A 22,759-nucleotide genomic window follows, 5' to 3' on the forward strand; every position below is an offset into this window, starting at 1 on the left:
TAAAGATAGATATACTGACCAATGGAATAGAATAGAGGGTTCAGATATAGACCCTCTCATCTATGGACAATTGATCTTTGATAAGGCCCTCAAGAGAAGTCACCTGGCACAGAACAGTCTCTTCAATAAATGGTGCCTAGAGAACTGGATATCCACATGCAAAAGAATGAAAGAGGATCCATATCTTACACCCTATGCAATTAACTCAAAATGGATCAAAGACCTAAACATTAGATCTAAAACCATAAAGCTTTTAGAAGAAAATATAGGGAAATATCTTATCAATCTTATAATAGGAAGTGGTTTCCTAGACCTTACACCCAAAGCATAAGCATTGAATAAATAAATAAATAAATGGAGCTCCTCAAAATTAAACACTTTTCTGCATCAAATATCTTCGTCAAGAAAGTAAAAAGACTACACAATGGGAGACAATATTTGGAAATGATATGATTAGATAAAGGTCTAGTATCCAGAATATATAAAGAGATTGTTCAACAAACAACAAAAAGACAGACAACCCAATGGGCAAAAGACATGAACAGACACTTCAGAAGAGGAAATGGAAATGGCCACAAGGTGCATGAAAAGTTGCTCAACTTCCCTGGCTATTAGGGAAATGCAAATCAAAACTACAATGAGATATCATCTCACACCCACTAGAATGGCCATTATCAATAAAATGGAAAAAAACAAGTGCTGGAGACGATGTGGAGAAAGAGGCACATCATCCACTGTTGGTGAGAATGTCAAATGGTACAACTGCTGTGGAAGGTAGTTTGGCGGTTCCTCAAGAAGCTAAGTATAGAATTGCCATATGACCCAGCAATACCATTGCTAGGTATCTACTCAGAGGACATGAGGGCAAGAAAACAAACGGACATTTGCACACCAATGTTTATAGCAGCATTATTTGCAGTTGCCAAGAGATGGAAACAGCCCAAATGTCCATCAACAGATGAATGGTTAAACAAGCTATGGTATATACATACGATGGAATATTATGCAGCCATAAGACAGAATAAAGTCATGAAGCATGTCACAATATGGATGGACCTTACGGACATTATGCTGAGTGAGATTAGCCAGAAACAAAAGGACAAATACTGTATGGTCTCACTGATATCAGCTGTCATTAGCGAATGAACTTGGAGAATTTCAGTTGGTAACAGAGACCATCAGGAGATAGAAATAGGGTAGATACTAGGTAATTGGAGCTGAAAGGATACAGATTGTGCAACAGGACTGAAGGTAAAAATTCAGAAATGGATAGCACAATACTCCCTAACTGTAATATAATAATGTTAGAACACTGAGTGAAGCTGAATGTGAGAATGATAGAGGGAGGAGGCCTGGGGGCACAGATGAAATCAGAAGGAAAGATAGACAATAAAGACTGAGATGGTATAATCTAGGAATGCCTAGAGTGTATAATGATAGTGACTAAATGTGCAAATTTAAAAATGTTTCTGCATGAGGAGAAACAAAGGAATATCAATAATGCAGGGTGTTGAAAATAGATGGTAATATTTAAAAAATTCAATGTATGTGTGAGACAAGAAAAAAATGTTTATTTGGTATAAAATTTATATTTTGACTAGTGCATTTCCTAGTATAACTTATGTGGACAGCTTAATCGAGCACCATAGTACTTGGAACTTTATGTAGGGTATGAGATTTTGTAGGTTTGTCCAGAGTGATTCCCAGTTAAATCCCAGAGCGATTTGAGCAGTGATAGGGAAGTACTGGCAGAGTCCCATAGAGGGAATGGTGAGAAAGGGCGAAAATTCAGCTTCCTCCAGTGGAGAATTCTTGATATTCTCAAGGCAGTGGGGACAGCTGAATCAATAGGCTGAGCCTCGTATCCTGGGGTTTCTTCATATGAAACTTAATTCTGCAAAGGATAGGTTAAGTCTACTTAAAATTAGGGCTAAGAGTCACCCCCAAGAGAACCTCTTCTTTTGTTCAGATATGGCCTCTCTCTCTATCGGCAGACACAGCATATGCCCTCCCCTTCTCTACGTGGGACATGACTCCCAGGGGTGTGGAACTTCCTCACAATGTGGGACAGAAATCCTAGAATGAGCTGGAACCCAGCATCAAGGGAATGAGAAAATCTTCTCGACCAAAAGGGGGAAGAGTGAAATGAGACAAAGTGTTAGTGGCTAAGAGATTCCAAACAAAGTCGAGAGGTTATCCTGGAGGTTATTCTTATGTATTAAGTAGATATCACCTGTTTAGTTAGGGTGTAATGGAGAGGCTGGAGGGAACTGCCTGAACATGTGGAGCTGTGCTCTGGTGGCCATGTTTCTTGAAGATAATTGTGTGATGATATGGCTCTCAGTGTGACTGTGTGGTTGTGAGAGCCTTGTGTCTGATGTTCCTTTTGTCTACTTTATTGATGGACAAGTAAAACATATGGATTAAAAATAAATAATAGGGAGAACAAATGTTAAAATAAATTTAGTAGATTGAAATGCTGGTCATCGGTGAAGGAGGGGTAAGGGTATGGTAGGTATGAATCTTTTTGTTTTCTTTTTATTGCTTTTTCTGAATTGATGCAGATGTTCTAAGACATGATCATGATGATGAATATACAACTATGTGATGATAGTGTGAGTTACTGATTATATAACAAGAATGGAATGATCATATGATAAAAATGTTTGTGTTTGTATGTGGTTATGTACCATAAATAAAAAAAAAAAAAAATATATATATATATATATATATTCCTTCTAGCCTCCATGCTCTGGAGCAGCTAGAAGGAAAAATCTGAGATGATGGAATGGTAGCCCATGACAAACTCTGGGATCTGTCCTCTAACTCCTTGTTGAAGAGTGCTTTGAAAACTATTACTTTTTTCTTTCTTTGCTTTGTATATATGTTATACTATACAATAAAAAAAGTTAAAAATTTTAGTCAAAGACCTCATTGGATTGCAGACCCACAGGGCTATGAGAGGCCCCTCACTGCAGTAGAAGGTTCTCACTTGGAAGGGTCAATAAAATTCCTCTAAAGGAAGAGCAGATATTCTGGGAAGGACTTTTCTTTGAGGCTAAATTGAAGCACCCATCCTAATGCTTAAGTTAGGTTGCAAGTGTTTAGGTTCAATAATGCAGATTTAAAAAAATCTGATTTTACTGGTGGTCAATGAGAGGGAGGGGTAAGGTGTAGGGCATGTATGAGTTTTTTTCTTTTTTATTTTTTTGTTGTAGAGATGCAAATATTTTAAAAAATGATCATGGTGATGAATACACAACTATGTGATGATATTGTGAGCCATTGATTGTAACCATGTCAAGGATGTTTGTATGTTTGTTTACAATTTTAAAAATCTGATTAAAAAAAAAGAATCAAGGCTACTGGATTACAGGTCAACACATTTCAGGCATTTCCCTCTAGCTCCTCCAATACACCAAAAACTGAAAAGGGACATCTATATAATGTAGAAGAATAACCTCCGAAATGACCTGTAGACTCTATCTGAAATCTCTGAGCCACTGAAACTTTATTTTGTTTCATTTCTTGTCCCTCTTTTGATCAAGAAATCTTTCTCAATCCCACAATGCCAGGGTCAGGCTCATCCCTGGGAGTCATGTCCTGTGTAGGGGTGAGGGCAGTGGGTTTACCTGTGGTTGGCTTAGAGAGGCCACATCTGAGCAAGTAGAGGTTCTCTGGGGGTGATTATTAGGTATAATTAGAAGTAAGCTTAGCATCACTTTTGCAGGAATAAGTTTCATAAGGGCAAGCCCCAAGAGTGTGGGCTTGGCCTATTAAATTGGTATTTCCCAATGCTTATGTCAGGTGTTTCCCAAGTGGGGAAGTTAAATATTTCCACATTTTCCCTCCAGTCCCTCAAAGGATCTTTATAAATACTTTTTTATCTTCTGCCTAGTTTATTCTAGGACATATTTGGGCATCACACTAAACTATATGCACCAAGAAGGTCTCACTCCCTATATAAGGTTCTCTGTAATTATTGTGCTCAAATAAGCCGACCATACAAGTTAGACAGTGTGCTACAGAAAATACAAATTTTGAACCAAATAAACACTCTCTTCTTTGGTCTTACATAGAGGTTGAAGTTTTAATATACCGTCAATATCATCTTTTATTCTGTATTCTGATTTACCTTAGTCCTAACCAAATCACCCTCATTCATGTCTCTAATTGAAGTCAGGTCTCTTTTTCAGCTTTTTAAGCAGCTGCTGTATGGGGTAATGCTGACTTTCATAGCTGCAGAACTCTAGCTTTGAGTCTCAGGTATCACACAGATAGCTGAAGGTCCAGGGAATGACCAGATTATACACAAAGAGCTCACCATCTCAGAATTTAGAAATAATGGTTAAAACTCAGGAATAGATGTGACTGTGGCAAGAGCTTACAACCTAGGAACCTTTACAATAAGCCTTCCCCTGATAACCTATGGCCTTGAATTCAATTCTCAAGGTTTGCACATTATAGTTAGTCCATATTAGTGAGGCATTATAATATCTGTCTTTTCTTTTCTGGCTTATTTTACTCAACATACATACTGTCCTCAAGGTTCATTCATCTAGTTGCATGCCTTATAACTTTATTCCTTCTTGCAGCTGCTCAATATTCCATTGATGTATACACCATAGTTTGCCCTTCTCTTCAAGAGTCGATGTACCTTTAGGCTACCTCCATCCATTGCAAATTTTGAATACTGCCCGCATAAACACCAATGTGCATATGTCCATTCATGTCCCTGCTTTCAGTTCTTCTAAGTATGTACCTAAAAAGGGGGTTGCAGGATCAGTGGCAACCCTTATACTTAGCCTACTGTGGAACCATCACACAGCTCTCAAGAGGGGCTGTACCATTCTCCTCTACCAATAGTGACTAAGTATCACTGTCTCCATATTTTCTCCAGCACTTGTATCTTTTTATTACCAAAGCCTTTTCCCCCCAACTTAAATCTATTGTAATTAAAAAAAAAAGAAAAACACACTACACACTTTAAAAATGGATGTGAAATCTGATCAATTAAAAAATTGGGTGAACTTTCATTAACAAGGTAAGGAATTAAATTAATTTCTTATAGGTAATAAGTTATCTCAATAATTCTGGTTTCCTGTTATCTCATTAGTTAATGTATTCATAAACTAGAATTTTCACCAGAAGCCAAAGATGATAAACATAATTGTCATATTTTCCCAAATAGAATTTGTAATTAATTTTAATAGAATTTGTAATTGATTTTCTTTTATGAGGATACATTGTTGGTATGTTTCTTTTATTGAATCTAAAATAGTTGGAAATTATTAAAATAAGTTAGCTAATTATATACATGAACTTTAAGGCAATGCCTATCTTATATATAAAGGAATCTATCAAGAAAATGTTCTTTAATTTTCTTCTTTACCACCCTCCCAAATCCCTCCTTTTGTTTTTAAAGAGAAACTGGTAATCTGGGTAGATTCAAGGCATCTTTAAGAGAAAATGTCTTGGGGAGCCCCAAGGAACTGATGAAGCTAAGTGTGCCATCGTTAGTATATGCTGTTCAGAACAACATGGCTTTCCTGGCTCTTAGCAATCTGGATGCAGCAGTATACCAGGTAAATCGAGTTAATGATAATGAAAAGCCCAGAACCTTAAAAAATGCTTTTTTGGTAAAAGATTTTTATTCACACTTTATAGTATTTCCAAATATTTTGTGCCACAGACTAATATGGATTGAGTTCATTAATTCACTGTTTTGTCTCTAGGTGACCTATCAATTGAAGATTCCCTGTACTGCTTTATGTACTGTTTTAATGTTAAACCGGACACTCAGCAAATTACAGTGGATTTCAGTTTTTATGCTATGTGGTGGAGTTACACTTGTTCAGTGGAAACCAGCCCAAGCTACAAAAGTTATGGTAAGAAACAAAATGCATACAGGAGACTTCCTTAAGTCTAATATACTTGAGACAATCATCGTGATGAATATAGTATGATTACATTTGTTTTTATTTTAAAATAACCTTTTTATAGATAGTCTTTTTTGGATTGTAGTACCTTTTGTACTTTATTATAAAATGCTGTTAAGGATAATAACACTTACTAATGGTTATTAATTAGTTAACCATTAACTTAAGTTAATCTAATTTATTAATTAATTAGAAAGGAATATGCATCAAATATGTTAGAGATGAAAAGTACCTTAAACATAACAAAATCCAGCTCCTTTATTTTATGGATGATAAAAATGAAGTCCAAAGAGGGTGAAAAAACTAGTTGAGTGTTACACAGTTAATAGAGCTACCCTGTGACAAAAACTGCCAACTTTCACATAGTGTATGTTGAGAATTTTTAGGCCCCTTTTATGCATCTTCTCAGAAACACTGGTAAGGTAAAGGTTTTCTCCATCTAGCTTTTTTTTTAAAAATGCAATTTTGTTGAGATATGTCAACATGCCATATAATCCATCTGAAAAGACTCGCAGTATCATCACATAGTTGTGCATTCATCACCATGATTAATTTTATAACATTTTCATTGCACCAGAAAAACAAATAATGATGAGAATGAAAAGAAAACCCAAAACATCCCATACTTCTTTTTTTTTTTCACATGGGCAGGCACCGGGAATCGAACCCGGGTCCTCGGGCATGGCAGGCAAGCACTCTTACCTGCTGAGCCACCGTGGCCCGCCCACATCCCACACTTCTTAACCTGCTGTTATTGACTTAACCTCTAGTATTGGTGTGGTACATTTGTTACTATTGATGAAAGAATATTAAGATATTACTGTTAACTATAGTCGATAGTTTGCAACAGGTACATTTTTTCCCACATACCACTCTGTTATTAACTCCCTGTCATATATTTCTCCTAGTTCATGAAGTAACTTTTTTATATTTGTATGTTTATTCAAAGTCATCATCCAAAACAAGATTCACTGTGTTATATATTCCATGTTTTAACCTCCAGCTTTCCATCTGTGATATACATGACTCTTAACTTCTCCTTCACACCACATTCACCCACAGTTCAACACTGTTACTTATATTCACAATGTGCTACCATTACGTCTGTCCATGTCCAAATGTTTAACTTCAACCTAGTTAAAAATTCTGCATATAATAAGCAACTGCACCCCATTCCCTAGCCTCATTCTATATCCTGGTAACCTGTATTCTAGATTTCATGTCTATGAGTTTACATGTTATAATTAGTTGGTATTAGTGAGATCATACAATATTTGTCCCTTTCTGTCTGATTTATTTTAACTTAATGTCCTCGAGATTCATCTGTGTTGTTGCATGCTTCAGGACTTCATTCCTTCTTAACTGCTGAATAATATTCCATTGTATGTAAATACTATACTTTATGTATCTCTTCATCTGTTGATGGACACTTTGGCTGTTTCCCTCCTTCGGCAGTTGTGAATAATGCTGCTATGAGCATCGGTTTCCAAATGTCTCTTCGTGTCCCTACTTTCAGATCTTGTGGGTACATACTGAGTAAGTGGGATTGTTGAGTCTTAAGGCAGTTTTATACTTAGGTTTTTGAAGAACCGCCAAACAATCCTCTACAGCTGCTGTACCATTTTACATTCCCACCAGCACTGAATTAGTGTTCCTCTTTCTTCACATCCTTTCAAATACTTGTAGTTTCCTGTTTGTTTGACAGCAGCCATTCTAGTAGGTGTGAAATGATCTTTCATTGTGGCTTTGATTTGCTAATACCTAGTGAAGCTGAACATCTTTTCATGTGCTTTTTAGCCATTTGAATTTCCTTTGGAAAAATGTCTGTTCATGTGTTTAACCCATTTTTTACATTAGTTGTCTTTTTATTGTTGAGTTGTAGGATTTCTTTATATATTCTGGATATAAAACCCATATCAGATATGTGGCTTCCAGATATTTTTCTCTCATTGAGTTGGCTGACCCTTTTGACAAACTCCTCTTCAGTTCTGAAGAGGTCCCGTTTATCTATTTTTTTTTTTTTATTGCTTGTATTTTGGGTGTAAGGTCTAAGAAACTGCTGGCTATCACTAGATCTTGAAGATGCTTCAGTATATTTTCTTCTAGGAGCTTTATGGTATTGGTTCTTATATTTAGGCCTTTGATTCCATTTGGTTTAGTGTTAGGGGTCCTTTTTTATTTTTATTTTTCCAGTTCTCCTAACACCATTTACTGAAGAACACCACTTACTGAAGAAACTGTTCTGTCCCACATGATTAGTCTTGGCAGCCTTGCCAAAAATCAATTGACCATAGATCTGTCTTATTTCTGAACTCTCAATGTGATTCCATTGATCAATATGTTAATATGTCTATCTGTACCATGCTGTTTTGACCACTCTACCTTTATAATATGCTGTATTTTTGCTGGATACCTTTTCTGCATCAGTTGAGATGATCATGTGTTTTTTTCCTTTGGATTTGTTAATGTGGTGTATTACATTAACTGTTTTTCTTGTGTTGAACCACCTTTGCACACCTGGAATAAAAGCCACTTGGTCATAGTGTGTAATTCTTTTAATGTACTGTTGGATCTAATATGCAAGTGTTTTTTTGAAGATTTTTGCATCTATATTCATTAGAGAGAAGTTGTCCATTTCATCTAAGTTGTCTAGTTTGTTGGCATACAGTTGTTCATAGTATCCTCATGATCTTTTTTATTTCTTTGGGTTCTGTGATAATGACTCCCCTTTCATTTCTGATTTTATTTATTTGCATCATGTGCTGGTTTGAACGGAAGCATGCCCCCTAAGAAAAGCCATGTTTTACTATAAATCCCATTTCATAAAGGTAGAATAATCTCTATTCAATACTGTATGTTTGAAACTGTAATGAGATCATCTCCCTGATTGATGAGATTTAGTTGAGAATGGTTGTTAAACTGGATTAGGGGATGACATGTCTCCACCCATTTGAGTGGGTCTTGATTAGTTTCTGGAGTCCTATAAAAGAGGAAACATTTTGGAGAATGAGAGACTCAGAGAGGGCAGAGAATGCTGCCGCACCACGAAGCAGAGAGTCCACCAGCCAGTGACCTTTGGAGATGAAGAGGGAAGATGCCTCCCGGGGAGCTTCATGAAATCGGAAGCCAGGAGAGAAAGCTAGCAGATGACGCCGTATTTGCCATGTGCCCTTCCAGCTGAGAGAGAAGCCCTGACTGTGTTTGCCATGTGCCATCTCACTTGAGAGAGAAACCCTGAACTTCATCGGCCTTCTTGAACCAGGGTGTCTTTCCCTGGATGCCTTTGATTGGACATTTCTATAGACTTGTTTGAATTGGGACATTTTCTCGGACTTAGAACTGTAAACTAGCAACTCATTAAATTCCCCTTTTTAGAAGCCATTCCGTTTCTGGTATATTGCATTCCAGCAGCTAGCAAACCAGAGCACATCATATCTCTTTTTTTTCTCTGTCAGTCTAGCTAAGGATTTGTTGATTTTTTTATCTTTTCAAATAATCAATTTTTGGTTTGTTTATTCACTGATTTTTAAATTCTATTTATTTCTGCTCAAATCTTTGTTATGTCTTTCCTTCTACTTGCTTTGGTGTTGATTTGCTCTTGCTTTTCTAATTCCTCCAAGTGTGGAGGTAGGTCTTCAAGTTTGACTTTCTTCTTTTTTAATATAGGCATTTAGGCCTGTAAATTTCCCGCTTAGCACTGTCTTCCCTGCATCCCAGGGGTTTTTTTTTGTTTGTTTGTTTTCAGCATGGGAACAGTGAATTTTATTTGCACATTTTTTGGGGTATCCTTACTTTGCAGTTAGGAGAGAGGTCAGTCTGGATTGGATTGTCGGTTCTTGAGCAGGTCCACGAGGGGCACAGGAAAAACAATTTCAGTTGAAGAATTCTGGGAAATCTTAAGAGTTTGGGTGAGAGATCTGTGACAGACTTTTGCCAGGATCTTGCATGGGTGCCTTTACCTTAATTAAGCCGGGGCTGCACCATTTTTCGTAAAAGTTTCTCAGATAACTTGTCCAAGTCAGGAAGCCAGTGGTTGCAGAGCATGGCAAATGTCTGGCACCAAAGACAGGCCTTCATGTTATATTCTAACATGAAGGTTATTCTAACATGAGCTAATATACTTGGTGACAACCTTGGTATCCTCAGATACGGCATACTTGGCTACTTTCCCAGGCAGCAGCAGACATACAGCTGTCTGGATTGGTCAAGCACTTGTTGTAATGTGCCAAGTGTGACACCTCACCCACGATGTACTTGAAGATGTTGACAAACAAGTTAACAATGCTCATTGCCTTGGATAAAATGCCGTTATCAGGGTGGACCTGCTTCAGCACCTTGTACAAGTAGATGAAGTAGCTCTCCTTGCGTCTGTGCTTGCACTTCTACTGTCCTTCTGTGCCTTGGTCATTGCCTTCTTGGAGCACTTCTTTGAGGCTGGGGCAGACTTTGCTGGTTCCAGCATCTTAAGAACGCAAATGGCAAAACTAAAACAGCATCCCATTAAGTTTTGATATACTGCATTCTCATTTTCATTTGTCTTATTTACTGAATTCTCTTGCAGTTTCTTCTTTAACCCACTGATTGTTTAAGAGTGTGTTGTATAACCTCCATATATTTGTGAAATTTTCAGTTTTCCTGTTGTTATTGATTTTCACCATCATTCTATTATGGTCCGAGAAAGTGCTTTGTATAATTTCAGTCTTAAAATTTATTAAGACCGACTTTATGCCCCAGCCTATGGTCTGTCCTAGAGAATGTTCTATGAGTACTTGAGAAGAATGTATATCCTGTTGTTTTTGGGTACAGTGTTCTATATATGCCTGTTAGTTCTGTCTCATTTATCATATTATTTAGGTTCTGTTTCCTTAATTAATCCTCTGTTTAGATGTTCTATATTGAAGGGAGTGGTGTGTTGAAGTCTCTCACATTATTATTGTAGAGATGTCTATTATTCCCTTCAGTTTTGCCAGTGTTTGCCTCATGTACTTTGGGGCACCTTGATTAGGTATATAAATATGTATGATTGTTACTTCTTCTTGGTGAATTGCTTAGGTATATAAATATGTATGATTGTTACTTCTTCTTGGTGAATTGCCCATTTTATTAACATATAATGCCCTTGTCTCCTATAACGTTTTTTTATATTTACAGTCTATTTTGTCTGATAATGTATAGCTACCCCAGCTTTTTTTTTTTTTGGTTACTGCTTGCATGAATTATCTCTTTCCATCCTTTCACTTTCAACCTAGTTGTATCTTTCGTCTAAAACAAGTCTCTTATAAACAGAGTATAGATGGATCTTATTTTTAAATCCATTCTGCTAGTCTGTGTCTTTTGATTGGAGAGTTTAATCCATCAACATTCAGTATTATTACTGTAAAGACAGTACTTACTGTGACCATTTTACCCTTTGATTTTTATTTGACAAATCTATTTTTCTCTCTCTTTATCCTTTTAGTTACCCTTACAAATACTGTTTCTGTACCCTCCTCCAGGCCTCTCTCTCCTGTCTTTTCTTTTCAGCCGGCAGAATTCCCTGTAGTAGTTTTTGTAAAGCAACTACAAACTCTCTCATCTTGTTTTTCTGTATTAATATTTTGAACCCTCCCTCATTTTTGAAGGACAGCTTTGCTGGATACAAGAGTTTTTATGTTTTTTTATTTTTAAGGTATTATGTTTGATAAAACAGCGTCAAGCAGTTATATTCCCCAAAATAAGTAGGAAGTAGAACACTATTCAATGACTTTCAAAAGCTCAGGGGCTTCCCTATAACCAAAAACTCTTAGCAATTGAAGGAGCATGGTTCTCTTGGGAGTATAGGCCAGCTGAGAGTGTGGGTGGAGCTTCTGAAAGTGGGAAATCAATTCCTTTTTAGGGAGGTGCTTCCTAGTCTCCTGGAGAAATGGGTGTTTTTTTGCTTTGTTTTGAGAGAATGAGCTTTGACCAAATATGTGCTGCATATTTAAATTGTAGACCTTCAGAGAAATAATTTGGGAAGTAAGACAAACACTTAAAAGTTAAGTATGAGTTTAATATTTCACAACATTAGAAAGGATGTCAGATACCACCTCACAAAGGTAATGCTTATGAAAAGTTTTGTAAGCTGAAGTTTTGGGCGGCCTTATCTTACTTTTGGACCACTCTATAAAGTTCTGTCATATTTAAAACAGAATCTACCTTCCTATATTGCCTCTCATTGTTTTTTTTCTTGTCAGAATATCTAAAATCTCTACTAACTTCATGATACTTTGAATGTTTGAGGACAACCATCAAACCCTCACTGACTCCTTTCCTCCGTTTAAACAGCCCTAATGTTTCAATAATATGGCTTCCAGACAGATTTCCTGATTTCCCCCCTCCTGCCCTAACACTTTACTTTTTCTTTTCTAGATAGTCATCTGTAATTGTTCCTCCATAGGTCCTAGAACTTCACACCATCTCATATGTTGCCTCAGTAGTGAGATATAGCTAGCTAATTACTCCTTTAATACTAGAGATTTGTTAAATCAGCCTGGGATTGATTAGATTATGGTTTCATTGGGTGGGGGGGAGAGGCAGTGGATAGGCATTATATAATTAATTACACATAACCCCATGTAGCTGTTTCATATAAATCTTGGAAAATATAATTTGCATCATATGTGCCTTGTGCAGTGGACTTCTAAAACAAAATGCAGGATTTTTTTTCTTCTAATTATTAAGCTCATCTTAACAAGCTTTGGGGTCATTGTTCAGCCGCTAGAGATCTGCTCAGTCCTTATGCATTATTACCTAGGAAGTTTCCTTTAAGTATTATGCTTTCTACAGATTTGACAAGTTGGTTTTCTGTGTCTTCACTGAAAATTTGGAGCAGTACAAGACCAGGGTTCTGTGACTATACTATTAGACCACCTGCTAGCTTGATTTTGTTTTTCTTATTAAGTAAACATTTATTATCTCTCAGTTTTTATGAGTCAGGAATTTGGGGTGCCTTAGCTAGGTAGTTCTGGTTTGGATATCTTATAAGGTTGTAGTCAAGATATCAGTTAGGGCTATAGAGCTGAAGGCTTGGCTGGGCTGGAGGATCTGTTACTAAGACAGCTCCCTCCCATCCCTGGCAAACGGATATTGTTCTTGTCTGATTTTGTGCTATTAATTAGCACTCTGCAGTATGAGCTAGGAATCACATTATACTGTTAGTCATCACTGCATTTTCTGTCTCATCCACAAAGATGCTTATGCAAATCTGTCACATTTCTTGCTAAACATTATCTCTATGGAATTTCCCACATCACCTATACTCGGAAACCATTCATTAAGGAAATTTTGGATATTTACCTCTTAGGAAGGCCACACCATTTTCTAGTGGTGACTTTTAAGCTGTTTAAGTTCTTTTAAGTCATCACTTCTAAAAATGTAAATGTTGCATTTTGCTGATAATCAATAGTAATAACAGTAACAGGTGCAACTATTTATATGTAACACTATGTGCCAGCACTGTTCCAAGTATTTTACTCACTCTATAAGAACCAGATGAGGCCAGTAGTTTTATTTCCCTTTTCAATTGAGGATACTGATGGGCACAGAGGGTTAGTTACTTGTCCAGAGTCATGTTGTTTGAACCCAGGCAGCAAATGTTCCAGAGCCTATGCTCTTGATCACTGCAGTGGGCTGCTTTACTAGTCTCAAGCAGCCATCTATATTTTCTGCAGTTTTTCTTTCCCTTTCCTTTTTTGGAAATCAGGACAGTATTTACCCAATTCAAGTTTTTCCGCATCCCAATATTTCTCAGAGATATAGTGATCAGTATCCTGATTTGCTGTGCTACTTTTCTTAGTCAAGGGACTTTTGAAGTTACTTTATTTAACTAAATATTCTTATAACAGTAAACCAGATGTGTTGGACTTCTTGGACTTTTAAATGTTTATTATGCCCCCTCATTTTAAAAATTGTTCCTCATAGAAAATAGAAATTAAATTAGGGTAATCCTATTTTCTGCCTATCTGACAGTACATTAACTAGCCCAAGAAACATACTGTTTTCTTCCTAGAAAAAATATACTTTTCAAAGCCTTCCTTAAACATTTTAAAGTACTTCCACAAACTTCTCCTTTTTCTGAGTTTTAAATTTCTTGCTATTATTCTTAAATTCCTCTTTTGTATGTGCTATAAAATCAGAATTCATAGAAGATGCCTTTGGTTAGTCATATTAATTTTTCTGTATATTCTTTTTTATTCTTCACCAGAATCTTATTCTTTAGCACTTCATATCCCTGTTGAACCATCTTTCTAATTAGCCATGTTTTATATTTTTGAATTTTTTTTTATTCAGCACTGGAACCCTTGTCTCCTAACTGTGCTATTTTTGGTTAAATTCATGCTGAAGTGACATGTTTACTTTCTTCCAAAATTTTCATCATTTTCACCCAGCAGTTTATCAGTCAGAATTAAGTTCAAGAAGCAGTTTACATCACTGTATTTTCCTACCTGTAGAGATTTAATTGACTGGAAAGCAAGTCAAGAATTTATCAGATACTCAGCAGCTTGAATTTCCTAGCAGGTACGGGGATAGGTGAAATGCCGCCACAATGTTTTCTCCTATCAATGTCAATCCTGCAATATATGTTAGGAAAGCATCTATGTCCATCAACTGTAGTCTGCAGTAGTGCTTGAACTTTCAGTGTACATGAGAATCACCTGGGAGGCTATTTATTAAAATAGATTGTTAAACCCCATCCCTACAGTATGACTCAGTAGACCTGGGATGGGACTGACAATAACAAGGTCATAGGTGATGCTGCTGCTTATCCAGAGACTAAACTCTGGGGACCATTGGTCTATGATATACTTCTTTTTCTCTTTGCATAAAGATAAAAACATTTTGGACCAAACTTTCTTCCTCAAGTATTTAACATAAGTAGTACTCTCCTTAAATCAAATTTTGAAAAAGGTATATGCTATCTTATCATATTACAGTCTGAACCTTCTAGTTTCAGTGATAATGTTGAGATAGTACTTGTCTCTGAGGAAAGACTGAGGAACGCCCAAGATGGATAGTTTAGGGAAAAAAGAGGAAATAAGGTTGAACCAGCAGGTTGGGTCCCATACATAGACATTTTAGGACTTGTTTTACAATATTGTAACTACATATTTCGTTCAATCTCTCCTATACTGAACTAAAGAATCAGAACTGTGTAACATCTTCATCTTTATTCATTTAGTTTTCACCATCTGGTGCCATCTGGTACATATATAACAGGTATGCTTTAAATATATGATAAAAATTCAGTAAAATAGTCTTAAAACCAGTGCTTCCTTATTTAAGTGTTTGAAAACCTTTAAGAAGTTTTGAGTAGAGATTGTATCAAAGTAGTGACTTAACTTGTTACTGTTTTCAGGAATGATGTCGTAATGGCTTGAGGTAAGGTGGTGGTGGAAGTTAAAATTAAGCAGCAGGCTGATTATGTAAAACTTTATGCTAGGCTGCTTAATGATATTAGGAAACAGAGGGTGTTATGCAATAAGTTATATTAAGCTTTACTATGGGCTGTGATTTGAGGGACACATTTTTAAGCCAAGGGCTTTAGTTAATCTCTGTGATTGAGTCTTTTCGGTTTATTAGGTCCTGTGTGCAACAGTTATGTCTGTTATGGCACATACTCTTAGTAGAACTGTAATGCAGATTTTTGTATTTCACTTTGGTCTCTTGGATAAATTCTTTCCATGAGTCATTAAAATAACTTTAAAAAATTAATATTGCAGGTGGAACAAAATCCATTATTAGGGTTTGGCGCTATAGCTATTGCTGTATTGTGCTCAGGATTTGCAGGTAAATCATAAAAGCATTGTCTTAATCTATTATCAGTTTTTTTGAAAGCATCAATCTTTGAATAGGGATAATTTATCTTGCTTTATATAACAAGTTTCTCACTTAAGTGTTATCTTCTTACTGATAGTTACTTATATTTATTTAGTTTTGTATCAGCTGTTTTCCCAGCAAATATGTGGCAGGGTTTTAACTCAGTTCAGACCTCAATCCTTATGACATGCAGCTAACTAAGAGAATAGCTTGACCATCCTTAGTCCAACTTTTTTCAGAAAAAAGACCTCTGAAAATGGAGGAAATTATCTGGTAGAAAGCCTAAGTATCTACCATCATTTTCCTGGAAATGGCAGTATCATTAAGCTAGATCCTTCCACTTTACACTTTAAGTTTTTAATTAACCATTGAGCTGGTAAAATTAAGCAGATAGGAACTGTGGGTGAAGAGGAAGGGAGCTAGAATACATGAAAATAATAGTCAAAAAGGGAGGGAAGGGGTGGGTGCGACGGTGGCAGAATTCTCGTCTGCCATGCCAGAGACCCAGGTTCACTTCCCCGTGCCTGCCCGTGAGAAAAAAAAGGGGAGGGAATGATACAAAATTACTAGCAAAAAAAAGCATAGAACTCTGGGGTCATATGTATAGAGACTAGCAGTCCTCCACTGTATCAAGAAAAAGTGAAAATATAAAAGTTAAATTGTAACAAACTTATTTAAGAAATAGATCCAACGGAGATGAAACTTTGTTCTTTTTAGTGACGAGTGTATTAGTTATACCTGTAAGTCTTGTTTATCTTTTATATATGCTATTTCAAGAGTTAGGACTATTTATTTTTGACCAGGAAAGCAAGCTGGATATAGAAATGAAATATTGTTTGTAAATGTGATGTTTTACAAGAGGGAAAAATCTAAATTTAGGTATACACTTGATTCAAGATAGTATCATGCTAAATTTTTATTCGTAAGAACAAAAACTGAGTTACTTCAAAAATTATATACTATTTGAATTTTAACACTAGTTTTGAACAATTAAATATTTATTTCTGCCATTCTATTTACTTCAGCTTCTCAATACACAGGTGAAGAAAGGATAGGTGGTTTAATATCCCTGTCCTTTCCTATTGATTGGAGTAATAGTTAAATAGGACGGTAAAAGCAAAGGTGGAAATGGAAATAGCCATTGTATGTTTGTTTCCATTCTTTTTGTTGTTTTTGCATGGGCAGGCACCGGGAATCGAGCCCAGGTTTTGGGCATGGCAGGTGAGAACTCAGCCACTGTGCCACCATCGCCTGCCCTGTTCCCATTCTCTTGCACTTTCCATCTTAGATTCATTAAAAATCTTGCTTTGTCATTTGTTTTTTCATTTAATTTAGTACTTTAGTGGTATCTCCTATCTCTAACATGGTGTTAATAACCAAACAAAAATATAACCAGAAATGTATAGCAGTGGTTTATGACTTTTTGGGGGTGGTTATGTACTCTTTTGAAGTATCTGAGAAGCACTTTGGGCTCTAACCCCAGAAAAGTACACGTACATGCAAAATTTATGATCTAGTTAGGGAGTTCATGGCCCTTGTCAAAATGTACATGAACTTGGCTTGTGGAATCAGGCTTAAAGGAAAATGGCTTCACTCAGGAAGTTCTATTTAAACTTTATTTTGGTTATTTTATTTACTCTGAAAAATTCCAAGTGGTTATTATGAAGGTTCCTTTGCAAAGTTAGGGGTACTTATCATTAGGCATATCTTATAAGGGTATGATTAAGATAATTCACTCTAACAGGATAGTTTTTCAGGTGACCAAAGTAAGTCTTTTATTGACATTAAATAGTACAGAGATTTTGTGATCTTATTATTGCTATAACAAAGGCAGAAACTATTATTCTAGATGCTCTGTAAAAAATGCAGATTGGTAATGTTCAGTTTGTCATGTGTCACAACTTATAAAATAAATGTGCATTTAATTAACAAAGTTTGTTCCCCAAATTATATATTTAATATCTCTGGATTATTGTTTTAAATGAAAAACATTTTAAATTTATTTATAATATATATTTCATATTTGCATGTCTAATTTTCTTTCAGGAGTTTATTTTGAAAAAGTTTTAAAGAGTTCAGACACTTCCCTTTGGGTGAGAAACATTCAGATGTATCTATCAGGGATTGTTGTGACATTAGTTGGCGTCTACTTGTCCGATGGAACAGAAATTAAAGAAAAAGGATTTTTCTTTGGTTACACATATTATGTCTGGTTTGTCATCTGTAAGTATTTAGGAATAAAGGTTCTGGGTAAATCCTTTAAGTTGTCCACTTTTAAGCCTTTGTAGTATTTTGAGATTGTTCCTTTGATACAGTGAACACCAATTTGAAAATGTAATTTGTCTTTTATTGACTTTTTGTAGCGTAGCTATCCCAGAGCAATTTTGTCTTCATAAACAAGTATCTAATCTGTTGGCAATAAATGTGTATAATTTAGTAGACCATATAGCCCTTTGGGCATCTGAAAGACAATGTCATTATGTAGGAATCACTACTCAATTTTAATATAAACTCTCTCAGATGGCTGCAGATGGCTGCTTTTAAGGAAAATTATATTTTCCTCGGTAAATTAGTATGGTGGCTCTGGGGATGAAAATTGCCTCATCATTATAGAAAGTTTCATTTATCAGAGTGTTAAAAATTTATTTCTTTCTGTTTACAAGTTCTTGCGAGTGTCGGAGGCCTCTATACTTCTGTTGTGGTCAAATACACAGACAACATCATGAAAGGCTTTTCTGCAGCAGCAGCCATTGTCCTTTCCACTATTGCTTCAGTGATGCTGTTTGGATTACAAATAAGTATGTCTTTGTTTGTATTAAGTTATTAACATTGAAGAACCTCTTACTAGCTTTACTCATTTCATCTCATGAAAAATGACGGTTGGTTATAGTGTTTACTGAAATTCCTAGTTTTAATACAGTTTATTCTACAAATGCAACAAGCAGCTCACAGTTGTGTGGAATATGGCTAAGCAGTACTTAGGTTGTATAAGTGGTGTGAGAGCTTAAGCTGAAGCAGCAACTAGTTCTGTGGTTCTATGTGAAAGTAAGGCAGGTACATAATTATAAAAAAGCTTTTTTGCAGCTAAGTTCTCCTTGTTCTCTAGATATTAGATAAAGGATTAACTGAGTGATTCCAGGCAAATATAGAAGGATTAGGTATTGAGTTAAATTCAAAGACTTTAGAAAATTAGAAAAATTAGAAAAAATTTCAGTAGTGGAATTTCATTAAACTATCTAGGCTTTTTATTTTGAGGAAAGAGCAGAAAACATTTTCTAGTACTGTTTTCTATTTAGAGGCAAACTGAAATCATAGCTTGATGTCGTTTCTCTGGATGCCATTCTTTTTTTTTCTGGATGCCATTCTTAATGCTATTAAGACTGTGCCACTGTAGTTCATGTAGAATATGGTTCAGTTTTGACATACATTTTGACAATAAGCATTTAAAGTTTGAAAAGGCTATAATTCTGTGTCCTGATTTTCAGGATTAAGATAAAAAAGATAACACTAGGGTGGTGCGATGGTGGCTCAGTGGCAGAATTCTCATCTGCCATACTGGAGACCCGGGTTCTATTCCCACTGCCTGCCCTTGCAAAAATAAATAAATAAATAACGCTAGCAGGAAATGGAATTTTACCCAGGATATCACCTTCTCATCTCTTCAGTAATTTTCTATGGTTTGAATCACTGCTTACCTAACTCTTTGAATTTTACTCTAAACTTTTTTAGTTTTCTGGCATCATGGAAAAGCCACATCCAACTGTTTTTTCTTTTAATCATCATATGGGGAAATTAGCACAATCCTTATGTTAGAGTGGCCCAGGACAGGGACACTGGTATGTAGTAGACATGTCTTTAATTTTACCATATGCTTTTGTCAGAATCGATGACCTCTCTATCACCATAAAACTAGACCATTTGGCTTTATTGCTTATTATATTATTTATTTATTATATATATTCATTATATTATAAACCCACAAGTAAAAGTTTTAATAATATTAATCATTCTTATATAGTTTTAAAGATAAACAACTACAGACAACTAAACTTACTGTTTTCCTTTTCAGCACTCACGTTTGCTCTGGGTACCCTTCTTGTATGCGTTTCCATATATCTCTATGGGTTACCCAGACAAGACACTACATCCATCCAACAACGAGAAACAACTTCAAAAGAGAGAGTCGGTGGTGTGTGATTTCAGTCTCAAGACAAAATCAAACCAAGACTGTCCATTTGCATTAAACTATAGAGCCTTAAGTAAATCCCAGAAGGTAGTTTTAAACAGACAAAAATATGTAACTGTATGGCATAAGAGTTAAGAAGAAAGCTATCCAAGTGAATTGCTAATATAGAGACCTAATGTGAACCTGTTTAGGGTCAACCTATTTTAATTTAGAATGAAGGAATTTTATTATTGTATATATAATGTACATAAAATGTATGGTAATGTGGTATTAAAAAAAATCATGTGAGGCTACAATATTCAAGTAACGAGGTATGGAACAATGTTTAAGGGTTAAAGTGCCAAAGCCATTTCTGTACTAACCATTTTCTTGTTCAGGTACCAGGGGAGGGAGACTACAACTCCTTTTTCTCCAATTCATGTACAGGATTTTGTCCCTATAGCTGTGAAGACTTAGTTCTTTTCTTTTCTTACAAAAGAAAAGCAGAAACAAGCAGGCTAGTTCAGTAACAACTTGAATGTGTAACTTTTTATCAAACTAAATCTATTTCATTACTCAGAAAATGAGCTCCAGGTAATGACTGAGTACTTCTTTAGTGCTGTGTTTGTGCCATTCATTGTCTGGATACATAATTCTTTGCCGTTAGGCAATATACTTTTCTTCAAAATAAATTTCTATTATCACTTTTGTACTCCTTTTAAAGTATGTTCAACTGTTGGGGTCTTAATTTGTGAAATCTTAGCATTTAAAAAAAATTTCTATAATGGTAATGGGAAATTCAGCAATAAATTTAATTTATTTATATGAATTCTGTTTAATCAGTTTTTGTATTATATAGATGAACATTAAGACAATTGTTTAAATTCTGTTTTGCACAGCAAGGCATCTAAAAGAAAACTAGAATTAATTTATCATTTTTAAACCCATTTTAATTAGAAATTACATTCTAGATATAGGTGTTATTCCAAGAAGTCTCATTCCATTGGCTAGGACAGAACGAACAGCTCTGAAAAGATGAAGTCTGGCCTATAAAATAAATTAAAAGACGATTAAATGTTCAGTTCTATAACATGCTAATTGTCAGTGAATAAAAAAGTTATTCTCTTTCTTCAAATTTGAAAAAGTAGAATAATATATCTCAAGTGTCAGAGAAGATAAATTTCTAGCACTTCTTACAGTAATCCTAGTATTCAAGGAATTGTGGAGTTGGTAAAACAGTATCATCATACAGTCCAGCTTCAGATGATGGAATTCATCACTCTAAGATTTGATGTAAGAAAATGCTTCGTAATCTAGTATGCTGGAAAGTATACCAACATCAGTTTTATAGCCCAATTCTAATTATTACCTGAGTCAGAACAATGCTGTAGTTGAACAAAAGAATGCGATTTTAGGAAAATTTTATAAGACTGACTTAGTAATACTAATCTGAAGAAACTAAGTATTATACAGAAAACACTCAACATAACATACCCCAGCCACTTCAGGAGGACTGTCTTTTATTTGTAGTGTTTTGTGTGCCACAGCTGCAAGATGACTGAAACAGGAAAAGGGAATCATGATTATGACCAGCAGTAATTCCCTGTAAAATTTTTGCATGAGTTTGATATTTTAATCTTACTTCCTCAACTTAAAAATAAAGAAATCAAAGCTCAGAGCTATTAAAGAAGTATCCAAAGCCGAGGCTGAAATTTATTGCTTTACTATAATGGTCAAAGTAACATAATAAACTCAAGTTTTAGATTTTGGTCCTACTAGCTCTACTAACAGGTGGCAAGTTCTTAAAATTATGATTTCATTGTGCATTTTTACAACTCTAGGGGATTCATTTAAAGGTACAGCCTGGCCTTTTCCCCTTGTACAATAGGGAGGTTATGGGGTAAGGTAGTGACTTGTCATCAGTCCATTTTGCAGACACACTCTAGACACTCTTCTTTAAAACTTGTTTCTGTTTAGTTAAGGCAACAAATAGAAGAATGTGCCAGGGAAATGATGCTTATGACATTCGTCTTAATGATTAAATGACAAGACTTTCTGCTTCTTTACCTCTGTATGTCTAAGTGAAATTTAAAGGAAAAAAGATCTTATTTACATCTAAGAACAAGAAGACCAAAATAGAATTTAAAAAAGTGACAAAGATCTCTGATTTTAGTAAATCTTAAGAATAGTTTCCTTTCTTAAATAGTTTTATGGGAACATACACTTGTTCCTGAGTAACTCAGCTTCTGTTCAGTTTGTACAATAGCTACCATGAAATTTCTATTGAACTATCACTAGTTCACCTCCCAATTCATTCTCTGCTCTAAATGGCTGATTTTTCTGTGTCTCTCCCGAAAACCCTTTTATGGACCCACTGCCCTGAAAATAAAGTATCAGTGCCTTATTACGTAGCAAAAAGGTCTGCACATGCTTCATTTCAGATCTCTCCCAGGACTATGCATGTTGTTTTAATATATCAAGTCCTTCCTTGCTCAACGCTGGCTTATCCTCCTTTCCTGCCACAGATCTTTTCCTGATTAATAGCTACTCCTTTCCTTGGAGGGCCTTTTTTTAGTCTCTCAAGGCTGAACTGAGTACCTTAACACTCTCTCTTATGTTTACGCTATCATAACACATATACTGTACCTTAACCACCTATGTAGTTGTTGGTTGCCATCCAGCCTTACATCATTGAATGAATGAATTAATGAACATTATTTGCTAATTTGCAAAGATGAAGCAAGAATTTCTGCATATCATCTTTTTAGGCCAAGGGGAAACCTTTAAATGAAAGGGCCTTTGTCAAACTAGAAAATCT

General features: G+C 35.5%; 2 protein-coding genes across 4 annotated transcripts in view; one reads left to right on the forward strand and one right to left on the reverse strand.

Annotated features, from left to right (window-relative positions):
* The window catches only part of SLC35A1 (solute carrier family 35 member A1), a 45,456-nt gene extending 24,811 nt beyond the window's left edge, over window positions 1-20,645 (forward strand). For both annotated transcript variants that reach the window (XM_077162388.1, XM_077162389.1), the window contains 6 exons: window positions 5,426-5,585; window positions 5,736-5,888; window positions 15,680-15,746; window positions 17,823-17,999; window positions 18,440-18,574; window positions 19,846-20,645. In XM_077162388.1, coding sequence (XP_077018503.1) covers window positions 5,426-5,585; window positions 5,736-5,888; window positions 15,680-15,746; window positions 17,823-17,999; window positions 18,440-18,574; window positions 19,846-19,973 — 820 coding nt within the window. In that variant the 3' untranslated portion in view covers window positions 19,974-20,645. The remainder of the gene's footprint in view (window positions 1-5,425; window positions 5,586-5,735; window positions 5,889-15,679; window positions 15,747-17,822; window positions 18,000-18,439; window positions 18,575-19,845) is intronic.
* A 224-nt stretch (window positions 20,646-20,869) lies between these two features.
* RARS2 (arginyl-tRNA synthetase 2, mitochondrial) overlaps window positions 20,870-22,759 on the reverse strand; it is a 77,927-nt gene continuing 76,037 nt past the window's right edge. For both annotated transcript variants that reach the window (XM_077162387.1, XM_077162386.1), the window contains 2 exons: window positions 21,436-21,499; window positions 20,870-20,988 (listed from right to left, as the gene is read on the reverse strand). In XM_077162387.1, coding sequence (XP_077018502.1) covers window positions 20,902-20,988; window positions 21,436-21,499 — 151 coding nt within the window. In that variant the 3' untranslated portion in view covers window positions 20,870-20,901. The remainder of the gene's footprint in view (window positions 20,989-21,435; window positions 21,500-22,759) is intronic.

The sequence above is a fragment of the Tamandua tetradactyla genome, chromosome 5, assembly GCF_023851605.1.
Source record: "Tamandua tetradactyla isolate mTamTet1 chromosome 5, mTamTet1.pri, whole genome shotgun sequence".
Lineage (NCBI taxonomy): Eukaryota > Metazoa > Chordata > Mammalia > Pilosa > Myrmecophagidae > Tamandua > Tamandua tetradactyla.